We start from the raw sequence: 13,345 nt of genomic DNA on the forward strand, positions 1-13,345 counted from the left end.
TTTGGCTTCCTGGACAGAGCCTCTGCCTACGTGTGGAAGGGTCCCAGGTTCGATTCCGGTCCAGGGCACGGACCTCAGTTACAGGCTCGTCCCTGGCCCAGGCCCTGGTCTGGGCTTGTGCAGGAGGCAACCAATGGATGTTTCTCTGTCTTTCCCTCTCTTCCCCTCTCCTAAAAATCAATGGGAAAATGTCCCCAGGTGAGGATTAACAAAAAAACATGGGCCATTTCAGCCCTGGTGTCCGCCTCCCGTGGGGGGTCACGCGTGCACCACAGGTGGCGGGTGGGTTCAGCTCAGGCACACGCCCAGGTTGTGTTTGATCCCGTCATTCAGTTTGGGTCGGGGTGCATCCAGGAGGCAGCCGATGGGTGTGTGTTCTCTCCCTCCCCCCCTTCCTCTTTCTCAAACCAATAAAGTTCTTCAAAGAAGTCAACCATTAATTTTTTTGTTATTTTTTTTGTTAGTCCTCACCCGAGGACACTTTTCCATTGATGTTTAGAGAGAGTGGGAGGGGGAGAGACTGAGAGAAAGAAACACGGATGATGTGAGAGAGAGACAGCGATTGGTTGCCTCACACTCCTGCCCTGACCAGGGCCAGGGATCCAGCCTGCAACCGAGGTACGTGCCCTCGACTGCAGTGGGGTGAGGATTAGCGACAAAAAGGCCGGACCGAGAGCACCCCCAGGAAGCCGTGGTCCTGGGCCTCCGAGGCCAGTGCTGACCCCGGAGGGCAGGTCGTCGCTGGCAGTGATTAGAGCAGGAAGTGTTTGTGTGGAGGCGCTGGGGGGTGCAGGGCCTTGCAGGCCACACAGGAGGGAGGCCAGTGCAGGCTGAGGGGGGGGGGGGGGCAGGGGGAAGGAGAAGGGGTTCCTCTACCGGCCACAGGGTGATGGTGGCCCCGTCCCCTGAGGAAGGAGGGCTGGGCCTGGGCCTGGCTATGTTCTGGGCGGGGGGTTGGGGGGGGCGGTGCGGGAGGGGGCTGTGGGGGAGGAAGGACCCCTGGCCAGCCAGAGCCATCCTGGGCGGGGCAGCATTTCCCAGCGCTGAATCAGTCCCCGAGTTCATCCATAGGACACTACAGGGTTAACCAGTAACCACATGCCCTCGCCCCACCCACAAAGCCATTACAGCCCATGTCCAGGCCAAGGGAGTGTCACAGGCTAACATGGGCGTCCGGGAAGAGGTGATGTCCCGATATCCTCACTCAGCCCAAGTGAGAGCCCCCGAGTGTGGGAGGGAGGCTGGGCCTGGGCTCCCGGGGACCCCAGGAGGCTGGAGGAATTGGGGGTCCTGGCCTCTCGAGACACTGGATTTTATGAGGCTTGATGTCCTGAGTGAGGGTGGGTCGGAGCCCCGAGACCTGAGTCCTGGCCAGGTGTGGCCTGTCCTGGGGTCCCTGAGTGGGGTGGGGTCGGGTGGGAGACCTGAGTCCTGGCCCGGTGGGGCCTGTCCTGGGGGCCCTGAGTGGGGTGGGGTCGGGTGGGAGACCTGAGTCCTGGCCCGGTGGGGCCTGTCCTGGGGGCCCTGAGTGGGGGTGGGGTGCGGGGAGCCCCGAGACCTGAGTCCTGGCCAGGTGGGGCCTGTCCTGGGATCTCTGAGTGGGGGAGGGGAGGGGGGAGCCCCGAGACCTGAGTCCTGGCCAGGGCTGGGGTGGCTGGAGCCTCCTCCGGGGGCTGAGCCACGCCTTGTCCGGTAGCAGCCGCACCTGGGCAGCCTGAGCCCCTTCTTGCTCACCTGCACGGCCTACTTCTTCCTCTGGATCCCTGAGGACCCGCCGTCCAGGGTGGGCGCCCTGGTCAAGTGCCTGCCGGTGCTGTGCCTGGTGGGGCTCCTGCGGACGAGCCCCGGCTCCGGCTCTGGCTCCCGCCTGCAGGTGGCCCTGCTCTTCTCAGCCCTCCGGGATGTCTTCCTCATCTGGCCCGAGAACTTCCTCTATGGTGAGCTGGGGAGCGGGCCGCACTGACCCTTTCCGACCCCCATGCTAGGGTCCCCGGCTGCGGGGCGACTCCCTGATAGCCTCTGCCGGGAGCCAGGGGGCGTTCCCAGGCCCGGGGGCCCGGCAGTGACCAGCACACACCCAGACCCCTGCCTGGGGAGCTCAGCCGGACCTGGGCAGGTGTGTGTGGCGGGCGTGGAGGGAGGGTGGAGTCCCGGAGTCACAGCCTTGAGTAGGACAGCCTCACAGAGAAGGGGGTGCGGGAAGGATGGATGGTCTAGGTCAGTCTGGGTCAGCAAACTGCGGCTCGCGAGCCTCATGGGGCTCTTTGGCCCCTTGAGTGTGGCTCTTCCACAAAATACCACGAGTGGGCACGCACGTACAGTGTGACTGAAACTTTGTGGCCCATGCGCAGAAGTCGGTATTTTGTGGAAGAGCCACACTCAAGGGGCCAAGGAGCCACATGTGGCTCGTGAGCCGCAGTTTGCCGACCACTGGTCTAGGCAGAGGGACCAGCAGGTGCCAAGGCCCTGGGGTGGGTGTGCCTTGTGTGTCCAAACAGACTCCATGCTGAAGCCAAGTGGGGAGCAGAGACGTGGGGGTTGAGAGGTTTTAGAATTCTGAGCAGAGTAAGGACAGACCCTCGACAGCAGGGGCAGCGAGAAGCGGGACCACCAAGGGACCATGGGAGCTGGCAGGGGTGACGCAGGAAAGCGGGTCTCACGGGTGCCCCACCCCCTCTCCTCCAGGCTGCGTCGCCTGCGCCATGGCCCAGCTGCTCTATGTCCGGGCCTTTGGGTTGAGACCCCTGCGGCCCGACCTCCTGCTGCCCATCATCCTGGCCTCCCTCCCGTTCTCCGGCCTCCTGCTGCTGCACTTCTCCTCAAGCCTGGTCCTGCCCCTGTCGGCCTACGTGCTGGCCCTGTCCACCGTGCTGTGGCGCGACCTGTGCCCCTTCCACCTGCTGTCCATCTTCCTGGCCTCCCTCCCGTTCTCCGGCCTCCTGCTGCTGCACCTCCCGCCAGACCTGGTGCTGCCGGTGTCGGCCTTCATGCTGGCCCTGTCCACTGTGCTGTGGCGCGGCCTGTGCCCCTTCCACCTGCTGTCCATCTTCCTGGCCTCCCTCCCGTTCTCCGGCCTCCTGCTGCTGCACCTCCCGCGAGACCTGATGCTGCCCGTGTCGGCCTACGTGCTGACCCTGTCCACCATGCTGTGGCGGGGCTTGGCCAGGGGCGGGAGCGCCCGCTGGGGAACCCTGCTCTTCGCCGCCTCCGACTCCCTGTTGGCCTGGCACACCTTCATCCAGCCCCTGGCCCACGGCCGCCTGCTGATCATGTACACCTACTACGCCGCCCAGCTCTTCATCACCCTGTCGGCCTTCCAGAGCCCCAAGCTCAAGACTGACCGACCAGGGGCCTGACGGGCCGGCGTCTGCCTGCTCCCCTCCTGCAGGGGCCCGGGACCAGACGCCCGTGGGGGCTGGAAGCAGGCTCGCAGACTCGCCTGCAGGCCTCCGTCCACCTGTGGGAACCATTTGCAGAATTCCAGATGCACCGTCGAGTTCCGAACGCCTTCCCTCGGTTCTGATTCCGGGTTCCAGGCCCAGGCTGGGCCTCCCCAAGCCCCGCCCGCTCCTGAAACCACCGGGGCCCCCGAGTCTGTAGGAAAGCACGGGAGACTCGGCTGGAAAGTCTGTAAGGAGGAAATTCCGAAAAGGGACGTGGGCTGAAGGCAGACACGCTGTTTATCAGAATTCCGACTTGGAGTTTGGCCAAAGCGGCCGCCCCTAATTGTTCCGTGACCTTTCCCGCCAAGTCCGTGCACCTGCGGCCCCCCAGGTGTTTTCCGGAATCCTTATGCTTAATCTTCGGGTGTCCTTGCCTAGAGGACAGTGCAGACACATGTGCCCTCCCAAGATTGCCCTACTGACTGTTTCTAAAAGGTAAACTGTATCTAAACGGCTGCTGCAATAAAAGCCTGAGGAGGCAGGCGAACGGGGCTGTCTGGTTCCTTCAGCCAGGCTGTCCCTTAGCCTTCTCTTTCACAGCAGCCGTGTCAGAGGAGTCATTCATCCATCGCTCTGGGGCTGCTGGTCAGCCCGGCAGGAGGCCGCTGGCCCCCTCCCTCTGACCTTGATCAATTTCCCTGTTGCCTGAATAAAGGGGACAAGGAAACAACATCTCCTTTATTTGGAGGGGTGGGGGGAGGGGCGTCACAGCAGCAAAAGGGTATTTCCGTTTTGGGGGTAATTGTGATTGTATTTCCTCCTTTTTCTAAAATATATATTTTTTGTTAAGAGAGGAAGAGAGAGAAACATCAATGATGAGAGGGAATCATGGATCGGCTGCCTCCTGCACACCCCCTAGTGGGGATCAAGCCCACAACCCAGGCATGTGCCCTGACTGGAATCGAACCTAGAACCCTTTAGTCCGCAGGCCGACACTCTATCCACTGAGCCACACCGGCTAGGGTGGGGTGCCCTGGCTGAGTCTGGTCCTGCCACTGTCAGCCCCCGGCCGGGCAGGTCACTCAGGGCCTGGTCTCCTCGGGTGGGTGCTCCTCGGGGCTGCGGGGCCCCCGAGGGAAGTGTCCGCTGAGCGGAAGAAAGAGGTCACTTTTGAAGAATGAGCCCGTGATGCCCGGAGGCGGGCAGTGGGCTCCAGGGACGGGCAGGCGGGCACAGCTGAGACAGGGTTCCTGCTCCGCTTGGTCCCCTCGGGCACCTCTGCGAGGGCTGGACAGGCAGGAGGCGAGGGCAGGATGTCAGCTCTACGAATGTCCCCCCGTGGTGGGCCTGCGCCGCCAGCGGGGAGTGTTAGCGAGTGGGGACGATGGCAGAGACGCAGCTGTGGATAGCAGATGGCCAGGGCGCGTGCGTGCGTGCGTGAGGGACGGAGCAGCAGGAGGCAGCCTGTCTCAGCCTCCTCCCTGCCCCTGCTCCTCCCCCAGCGCGCCTTTCGACAAGACTGCCAACATCACCTTTTCCCTCAACGCCGACGATGAGAACGTGAGTGGCGCCCCGGCCTCTGGGGGTGGGGGCTGTGGGGGCTGTGGGCAGTGCCGCCCACCCACCCTGCCGCCTGCACCCCGCAGCCCAACACCAACCTGCTGGAGATTTGCTACAAGGACCGGATCCAGCAGTTTGATGACGACGAGGAGGAGGAGGGCCAGGGCTCTGGGGAGTCCGATGGGGAGGACGGCGCCTGGCAGGGCAGCCAGCTGGCCAGGGGGCCCCCAGGTGTGCGGTGAGTCCGCCCCAGCTCCTTTTCCGGGCCTTGCGGCATCGCGGGGGCTGCGGGGTCCACGTGGAGCAGTTCTCACGGGCTCGAGGGCATGAGCCGCCGGTGGGATGGAGCATGTGTGCCAGTTGGGGCCTCTGGGTTCTGAGGAACAGGAGTTGGGTCATGGCTTGTGGCTGCAGCTCCTTCAAGTCTGCCTGATCCGGGTGCATCTGCAACCAGCACCCACCCTCCGTCCCTGGACTCCGCTCTCAGGGCGAAACATATGCAGGTGTTCCCAGAACTGCGGCAGATGATCCCACCAGCTGCCCCACCCCCTCATTTCAGTAACATGACAGGTGATGCCCTTGCTAGTGTTGCTCAGTGGATAGAGCATCGGCCTGCAGACTGAAGGGTCCCGGGTTTGATTCTGGTCAAGGGCTAATGCCCGGGTTGCGAGTTCGATCCCCAGTGGGGTGTGTCCAGGAGGCAGCCGATCCATGAATCTCTCTCATCATGGATGTTTCCCTCTCTCCCTCCCCCGTCTCCCTCCCTCTCTGAAATCAATAAAAATATTTTTTTTAAAAAAATGATAGGTGGCCCTGACTGGTTCGGCTCAGTGGATAGAGCGTCGGCCTGCGGACTCAAGGGTCCCAGGTTCGATTCCGGTCGAGGGCATGTGCCTTGGTTGCGGGCTCATCCCCAGTGGGGAATGTGCAGGAGACAGCTGATCGATGTTTCTCTCTCATCAATGTTTCTAACTCTCTATCCTTCTCCCTTCCTCTCTGTAAAAAAATCAATAAAAAAAAAAAAAAAAAAAAGACAGGTGATGATGGTCCCTTCCCCACAGGCCGAGCGCCAGGAAGCTGTGACCAGCTCCTTGCAGGACGCTGCGCTGTCCGTCCATACTGGCTGGCCCAGCGTCCCGGCCCCATGCCTGCACCTGCCCTGGAGGTGCCTGGTGGGAGCAGCTCTGCCCTGGGGCTTCTGGTGGGAGCACTAGAGGGTTTTACCTTTAATGATGGGGAATGAGCATGCTTGCCTGCCCGAGGTCCCCTTAGTCACCCCAACATCATGTGTCCGCTGTTCAGCCCTCCTGTGTCCGTCCACGGAGGGGACCCCGCAGCAGCCAAGGGCCTGACCCTGTCCCCTATGATGGCGCAGTGGGTGCTGGGAGGTGGCCGGGGAAGCCGGGCTCTAGGCCTGCCTTCCAGGGGGGATCCAGTCCAAGAACAGACCAGGAGCCCTCACCCCCTGGCCCCGGGGAGCCTTGCTTCGGGGCGTCCCAGGCTGCCCGGGGCTGCGGGCCCCAGGCCGGTGGTGACCTCGGGGGGCAGTTGTCCTGGGCATTTGTTAGATCAGGAAGTGTTTGTGTGGAGGCGCTGGGGGTGCAGGGCAGTGCAGGCCCCACAGGAGGGAGGCCAGTGCCGGAGGACCCGGCGGGGCGGGGGTGCAGGGGGAAGGAGAAGGGGTTCCTCCGCCGGCCACAGGGTGATGGCCCCGTCCCCTGGGCAGGAGGCTGGGCCGGGCTGGGCGCGGGGCTGCGCGGGGAATTGGCCCCCACAGCCCACTGCGATGGGGAGGAAGCCTGGTCCCCGGGGTCCCGGGCAGGGGCTGTGGGGGAGGAGGGACCCCAGCTTGGGACTGGCACCTTATCTGCGGGTGCCAGTGAGAGCCATCCCGGGGCGGGGGCAGCATCGCCCGGAGCTGTTATCAGCCCCAGAGTCCACAGGACGCTCCCGGGTTAACGTGTAACCGCTCCCCGGCCCTCCACCCCCAGAGCCACTGGTGCCCTGGCTGCGGCCACTCTGCGTGGGGGTCTCAGGCTGTCATGGACGTCCGCAGAGAGAGGCCGCCCCGCAGCCCGCCCTCCTCAGCCCAAGTGAGAGCCCCTGAGTGTGGGAGGGGGGCTCGAGCAGGTCCTGGGCTCCCGGGGACCCCAGGAGGCTGGAGGAATTGGGGGTCTTGGCCTCCCCAGAGGCTGGGTTCTATGGGGCTGGATGTCCTGGGGTCCCGGAGTGGGGGCGCGGGGGGTGGGAGCCCCGAGCCCTGAGTCCTGGCCAGGTGGGGCCTGTCCTGGGGGCCCTGAGTGGGGGTGGGGTGCGGGGAGCCCCGAGACCTGAGTCCTGGCCAGGTGGGGCCTGTCCTGGGGTCCCGGAGTGGGGGTGGGGTGCGGGGAGCCCCGAGACCTGAGTCCTGGCCAGGTGGGGCCTGTCCTGGGGTCCCGGAGTGGGGGTGGGGTGCGGGGAGCCCCGAGACCTGAGTCCTGGCCAGGTGGGGCCTGTCCTGGGATCTCTGAGTGGGGGAGGGGAGGGGGGAGCCCCGAGACCTGAGTCCTGGCCAGGGCTGGGGTGGCTGGAGCCTCCTCCGGGGGCTGAGCCACGCCTTGTCCGGTAGCAGCCGCACCTGGGCAGCCTGAGCCCCTTCTTGCTCACCTGCACGGCCTACTTCTTCCTCTGGATCCCTGAGGACCCGCCGTCCAGGGTGGGCGCCCTGGTCAAGTGCCTGCCGGTGCTGTGCCTGGTGGGGCTCCTGCGGGCGAACCCGGGCTCCGGCTCCGGCGGGGGCTACAGCCTTCGCCTGCAGGTGGCCCTGCTCTTCTCGGTCCTCGGGGATGTCTTCCTCATCTGGCCCGAGAACTTCCTCTATGGTGAGCTGGGGAGCGGGCCGCACTGTCCATTCCCGACCCCCACCCTAGGGGCCCCGGGTGCGGGGCGACTCCCTGATAGCCTCTGCCGGGAGCCAGGGGGCGTTCCCAGGCCCGGGGGCTCTGCAGTGACCAGCACACACCCAGACCCCCGCCTCGGGAGCTCAGCCGGACCTGGGCAGGTGTGCGTGGCGGGCGCGGAGGGACCCGCAGGTGCAAAGGCCCTGGGGTGTGTGTGCCTGGTGTGTGCGTCCAAACGGACTCCATTCCGAAGCCAAGTGGGGAGCAGAGAAGATGGGGGTCGAGGGACAGTTCTGAGCAGAGTAAGGACAGACCCTGGACAGCAGGGTCAGCGAGAAGCGGGACCACCAGGGACCAGTGGGAGCTGGCAGGGGTGACGCAGGGAAGCGGCTCTCACGGGTGCCCCACCCCCTGTCCTCCAGGCGTCCTCGCCTTCGGCGTAGCCCAGCTGCTCTACTCCTGGGCCTTTGGGTTCAGCCCCCTGCGGCCCGGCCTCCTGGTGCCCATCGTCCTGTACTCCCTCCCGTTCTCCGGCCTCCTGCTGCTGCACCTCCCGCCAGACCTGGTGCTGCCCGTGTCGGCCTACGGGCTGGCCCTGTCCGCCATGCTGTGGCGCGGCCTGGCCAGGGGCGGGAGTGCCCGCTGGGGCGCCCTGCTCTTCGCCACCTCCGACTCCCTGCTGTCCTGGCACACCTTCATCCAGCCCCTGGCCCACGGCCGCCTGCTGATCATGGCCACCTACTACGCCGCCCAGCTCCTCATCACCCTGTCGGCCTTCCAGAGCCCCAAGCTCAAGACCCACTGACCAGGGGCCCCGACCGGCCGGCGTCCGCCCACGCCCCTCCTGCAGGGACCCGGGCCTTGCAGCTGGGCCCAGACGGGGAGCCGCCCGTGGGGGCCAGAGCCAGGCTCCCAGACTCCCGTCTGCAGGCCGCCGTCCACCTGTGGGAACCGTTTGCAGAATTCCGGATGCACCACCGAGTTCGGAACACCTTCCCTCGGTTCTGGTTCCGGGTTCCAGGCCCCTCAACCAGGCCCAGGCTGGGCCTCCTCAAGCCCCGGCCGCTCCTGTGACCTCCAGGGGCCTTCAGAGTCCGCTGGCCCCCCTCCCTCTGGCCTTGATCTATTTCCCTGTTGCCTGAGTAAAGGGAAGGAGGAAACAACATCTCCTTTATTTGGGGAGGGGATGGGGGAGGCATGGTCAGAGTCACAGCAAAAGGGTATTTCTTCTTTTTCTTCCTTACAACAAAATTTTCCATTAAAAAAAAATCCCAAGCCAAAGCCGGTTTGGCTCAGTGGATAGAGCGTCGGCCAGTGGACTGGGGGGTCCCAGGTTCGATTCCGGTCAAGGGCATGTGCCTGGGTTGCGGGCGCATCCCCAGTAGGAGATGTGCAGGAGGCAGCTGGTCGATGTTTCTCTCTCATCGATGTTTCTAACTCTCTATCCCTCTCCCTTCCTCTCTGTAAAAAATCAATAAAATATATTTTTTTAAAAAAATCCCCCCCCAAAATCCATGTTTTTATTGATTTCAGAGAGGAAGGGAGAGGTAGAGAGAGAAACATAAATGATGAGAGAGAATCTTTGATCGGCTGCCTCCTGCATGCCCCCTACTGGGGATCGAGCCCGCAACCCAGGCATGTGCCCTGACTGGGAATGGAACCCATGACTTCTTGGTTCCTGAGTCAAGGCTTAACCAATGAGCCACACTGGCCAGGCAAAATTTTTCCTTTTTTAAAAAAAAATATATATTTTATTGATTTTTTTTACAGAGAGAAAGGGAGAGGGATAGAGAGTTAGAAACATGGATGAGAGAGAAACATCGATCAGCTGCCTCCTGCACACCCCCTACTGCGGATGTGCCCGCAACCAAAGTACATGCCCTTGACTGGGATCAAACCTGGGACCCTTCAGTCTGCAGGCCGAGGCTCTATCCACTGAGCCACACCGGCTAGGGCAGATTTTTCCATTTTTAAGTGAATGATTTGGTAACATTACGTTCAGTCACAGTGGTAGGCACTGAATTTTTTTAAAAAAATATACTTTTATTGATTTCAGAGAGGAAGGCAGAGGGAGAGAGAGATCAGAACGTCAATCTGCTGCCTCCTGCACACCCACACGGGATCGAGCCCGCACCCGGGGCACGTGCCCTGATGGGGAATGAAACCATGAAATCCTGGTTCATAGGTCAATGCTCATCCACGGAGCCTCGCCCAGCCAGGCCTTTTATTGTTGTAGTGAGAACACTCACGGTGAGGGTCACCCTCAGGGCACATTTTTGTGTGCACCAGGCAGTATTGTTGGCTATACACACAGTGAATTTGCCCGGGGCCCAGGGCGTACGGGACACGGACTCACTCCCAGGGGCTTTGATGGCGGTGGGAGGCGGGATTCCTCTGTCCACGGTCGGGATGAGGTTCCAGACCTGAGGCCAGGAGGACACTTTGGCCCTGTGTGTGTTCCTGTGGCTGCCGTCACAAATGACCACGCACGGGGGCTTAAAGCATCAGGAGTTTGGCCTCTCACAGTTCTGGAGAGTAGACGTCCAATGTCAAGGTGTGGGCAGGGCCACACGGCGCCCCAGGCCCTGGGGAGGGTCCTTCCTGCCTCTCCAGCTTCCGGTGGTCCCAGCGCCCCCCCCCCCCTGCCCGCCCGCTCCGCACCCCCCCTCCCCGAGTCCCTCCGATCCTGGGTCTCCGTGTTCACACGCCTTTCTCCCTGTGTCCCCTCCCACGGACATCGGCGGTTGGACTAGGGTCCACCCTAAATCCAGGATGATCTCGTAATTATGTCTGCAAAGGCCCGGGTTCTAAATGATGTCACATCCATAGGGACCGGGATTTAGGACTTGGATACCTGTTGTTGTTTTTTTGTTTTGTTCTTTATTGTTATTGATTTCAGAGAGAAAGGGAGATTGAAGCATCAATGATGAGAGAGAATCATTGATTGGCTGCCTCTTGCACGCCCCCTCCTGGGGATCCAGCCTGCAACCTGGGTATGTGCCCTTGACCTGAATCAAACCTGGGACCCTTCAGTCCGCAGGCCGACACTCTATCCACTGAGTAACACCGGCCGGGGCATGGACACCTGTTTTTAGGGGGCACAATTCACCCCACTGCAGTGACAGACAATACCAGGAGAGGAGGTGGGGAGGGGAGGAGACTCAAAGATGAGGGGTCTTTACGAAGTGATCAGAAGCAAGAGGGTGGGAACAGAGACATACCGGAGGAAGAACCCAGGTGTGGCCCTTGTCCTGCCTGTGACCTTGGCAGCCCACTGCCCCTCTCTGGGCCTCAGGGTCTGCATTTGAGGACATGAAGGGGTCAGAGCTGCTCTCCAAACCCTGCCTGACTTCTACAGCTAGGATGTGTCCTAAGGGACTCTTACAGCAGAGAGGAGGCTTTTCCACCCAGGACATGCCTTAGGGGACTCTTACAGCATAAAGGAGACTTTTTCACCATGACATGCTTTAGGGGACTCTTATAGCAGAGAGAATTCTCCACCCAGGACATGCCTTAGGGGACTCTTACAGCAGAGAGGAGACTTCCCACCCAGGACATGCCTTAGGGGACTCTTATAGCAGAGAGAATTCTCCACCCAGGACATGCATTAGGGGACTCATAGCAGAGAAGAGACTTGCATCCATAATGTGCTTATAGGGCCCCCCAGGACGCACCCCTGATTTTAGTCCCTGCTCCACCTTCAGGCCAGAGTCCCCACTCCCCACAGAGAAAGCCGTGGCCTGATGAGGCATGACTGCGCGGCACAGCCTGGAGAGGGGCAGGTGTTCCGGGCGGGCACCCTGCTCTTGTCAATCTCAGATGCCCTGTGGGCCTGGGATGCCTTCATTCAGACCCTGCCCCCCACCACCCACCCCCATGGTCCCAACCACCTGCTGTGCTACCCACGTCCCCATGACCCTGTCCGCCTTCAAGAGTGGGGGGCTCAGGACGGACTACGTGGGGGTAATAAAGTGAGCACCTTCTCACTTCCCCTCTGAAAGGGACCCCGAAACCAGCTCCCGCCCCAGCGGAAAGTGCTAAGGAGCCACATTCCACCTCTGTCCGTCCGTCCCTCCGTCCGTCCGTCCCTCCCTCCCTCTGTCTCAGACCACGTCCTATTATTCTCACGCACAGGCCTGCTTCCCTCTGTGGTCTGTGAGGGACTGAGCCTGTCCCCCAGCTACTGGCGGCGTTGGAGTCCTCAGCGTCACCAGGGCCAGCCCTTCGGAGCAGCCATCGCCCCCTGTCACTCAGCCCCTTCAGGTCAGGGGTCTGTGGGGCGTTATTTGGCCGTAAATAGGACTGAAGCTGCGTTACACCTACAAGATGCCTCCTCGCCTTTGGAAACCTTCCCCGAGTGAAAGGGGCCCCTTCCAAAGGCCCCTGTAGGACTGGATGTCCTGGCCAGGGGAGTCAGGAGACAGGGCAGGGTAGGGGCTGCCTAGGGCTGGGGGTGCGGGTGGCAGGATTGGGGGGTGGTACCTAAATGCAGAGACTGGCCCAGCTGGAGTGGCTCAGTGGTGGAGCATCGACCTGTGACCCAGGAGGTCAGGGTTCGATTCCAGGTCAGGGCACATGCCCGGTTTCCGACTCCATCCCCAGTAGGGGGCGTGCAGGAGGCAGTGGATCCGTGATTCTCTCTCATCATTGATGTTTCTCTCTCTCTCTCCCTTTCTCTCTGAAATCAATCAATCAATCAATAAATAAATATATATCTTCTCTCATAATAAAAGCATAATATGCTAATTAGACCAGACGACCTTCCGGGTGTCCTTCCAGACCACCTTCCGGAGGAAGCTGGGGCTGCCAGGGAAGCCTGGTCCTGGGTCCTGGGTCCCAGAGGAAAGCCGATGGTGGCAGCCAGGGGAAGGAAGGACCCTCTCTTAAACAAATTTCGTGCACCGGGCCTCTGGTATATGCATAACATTGAAAGAAAGAAAGAAAAAATTTAAAGAAAGGCAGCGATGGCTTTACCAAGGACCCCAGGGTGTGGTGGCCGCTTTGGGGAACTGAGCTGGGGGCCTGGATGTCATCCGGGCCCTCCCTTCCCCAGGTTGCCCCGAGTTCAGCTCTATTTCTTCCTCAGTCAGTGAGAGAAGGGAGCCAGGACCACCCCCCCAAACCCCCCTGCCCCTCCCCATTTCCCCGTCCCCAGCCCCCAGCCCCATCCCCAGCCCCATCCTCCCGCAACGTGGCGGGGCGGCCGATGTTCCCTGGGTTCCCCGAGCCTGGCCCCAGCCCGCCGGGAGGGCGCGAAGGGAGGGGCGCGGCGGGGGTCCCGGCTGGTCCCCCAGGGCCAGGCGCAGCGAGCCCGGGTCCCCGGGGCGGGCAGGGGGGCGGGCGCAGTGCGCCTGCGCGGAGCCGAGTCCCGGTCCCGGTCTCGGGTGAACCCGCCGCGCAGGATCCAGTCCCCACGCAGCCGCGAGGGTCCCGAGCCGCCGCGGGCCCAGGGGCTGCAGGAGGAAAGCGCCCACCCCCCGGGCCCCCGCGCTGCTCGGAGGGCGCGGAGCAGACACTGGCTGG

General features: G+C 62.4%; 3 protein-coding genes across 8 annotated transcripts in view; 2 read left to right on the forward strand and 1 right to left on the reverse strand.

Moving 5' to 3' along the window:
* Positions 1 to 261, reverse strand: part of ZNF628 (zinc finger protein 628) — a 178,529-nt gene extending 178,268 nt beyond the window's left edge. The window contains exon 1 of the mRNA XM_059664975.1: positions 219 to 261. The gene's annotated coding sequence lies outside the window, so the exon portion shown is untranslated. The remainder of the gene's footprint in view (positions 1 to 218) is intronic.
* Positions 262 to 1,041: 780 nt separating this feature from the next.
* Positions 1,042 to 3,991, forward strand: TMEM86B (transmembrane protein 86B). Of its 5 annotated transcripts, none has more exons than XM_059665081.1 (3): positions 1,042 to 1,213; positions 1,700 to 1,937; positions 2,686 to 3,991. In XM_059665081.1, the coding sequence occupies exons 1-3, from the start codon at positions 1,166 to 1,168 to the stop codon at positions 3,354 to 3,356; spliced, it is 957 nt and encodes a 318-aa protein (XP_059521064.1). In that variant the 5' UTR covers positions 1,042 to 1,165; the 3' UTR covers positions 3,357 to 3,991. The 5 variants fall into 5 exon arrangements, with proteins under 5 accessions (XP_059521064.1, XP_059521066.1, XP_059521063.1 ...); XM_059665083.1 differs by having other exon boundaries at positions 1,043 to 1,183; XM_059665080.1 differs by having other exon boundaries at positions 1,045 to 1,213; positions 1,697 to 1,937.
* Positions 3,992 to 6,897: 2,906 nt separating this feature from the next.
* On the forward strand, positions 6,898 to 8,985 carry LOC132216050 (lysoplasmalogenase-like). Of its 2 annotated transcripts, none has more exons than XM_059665089.1 (3): positions 6,898 to 7,036; positions 7,552 to 7,804; positions 8,245 to 8,985. In XM_059665089.1, exons 1-3 carry the CDS (start codon positions 6,986 to 6,988, stop codon positions 8,625 to 8,627), a joined length of 687 nt encoding a protein of 228 aa, XP_059521072.1. In that variant the 5' UTR covers positions 6,898 to 6,985; the 3' UTR covers positions 8,628 to 8,985. The 2 variants fall into 2 exon arrangements, with proteins under 2 accessions (XP_059521072.1, XP_059521073.1); XM_059665090.1 differs by having other exon boundaries at positions 6,899 to 7,036; positions 7,555 to 7,804.
* The last annotated feature ends 4,360 nt before the right edge of the window (positions 8,986 to 13,345 follow it).

This window comes from Myotis daubentonii, chromosome 15 (genome assembly GCF_963259705.1).
Source record: "Myotis daubentonii chromosome 15, mMyoDau2.1, whole genome shotgun sequence".
In the NCBI taxonomy this organism is placed as follows: Eukaryota; Metazoa; Chordata; class Mammalia; order Chiroptera; family Vespertilionidae; genus Myotis; species Myotis daubentonii.

Bases quoted from the DNA above. Each gene is read 5' to 3' on its own strand.
- TMEM86B (XM_059665079.1), top strand. From the start codon at position 1,316: ATGAGGCTTGATGTCCTGAGTGAGGGTGGGTCGGAGCCCCGAGACCTG. The intron at 1,376-1,699 runs GTGTGGCCTGTC...GTCCGGTAGCAG, and splicing joins GAGACCTGAGTCCTGGCCAG to CCGCACCTGGGCAGCCTGAG. The intron at 1,938-2,685 runs GTGAGCTGGGGA...CCTCTCCTCCAG, and splicing joins GCCCGAGAACTTCCTCTATG to GCTGCGTCGCCTGCGCCATG.
- LOC132216050 (XM_059665089.1), top strand. From the start codon at position 6,986: ATGGACGTCCGCAGAGAGAGGCCGCCCCGCAGCCCGCCCTCCTCAGCC. The intron at 7,037-7,551 runs GTGAGAGCCCCT...CTTGTCCGGTAG, and splicing joins GCCCGCCCTCCTCAGCCCAA to CAGCCGCACCTGGGCAGCCT. The intron at 7,805-8,244 runs GTGAGCTGGGGA...CCTGTCCTCCAG, and splicing joins GCCCGAGAACTTCCTCTATG to GCGTCCTCGCCTTCGGCGTA.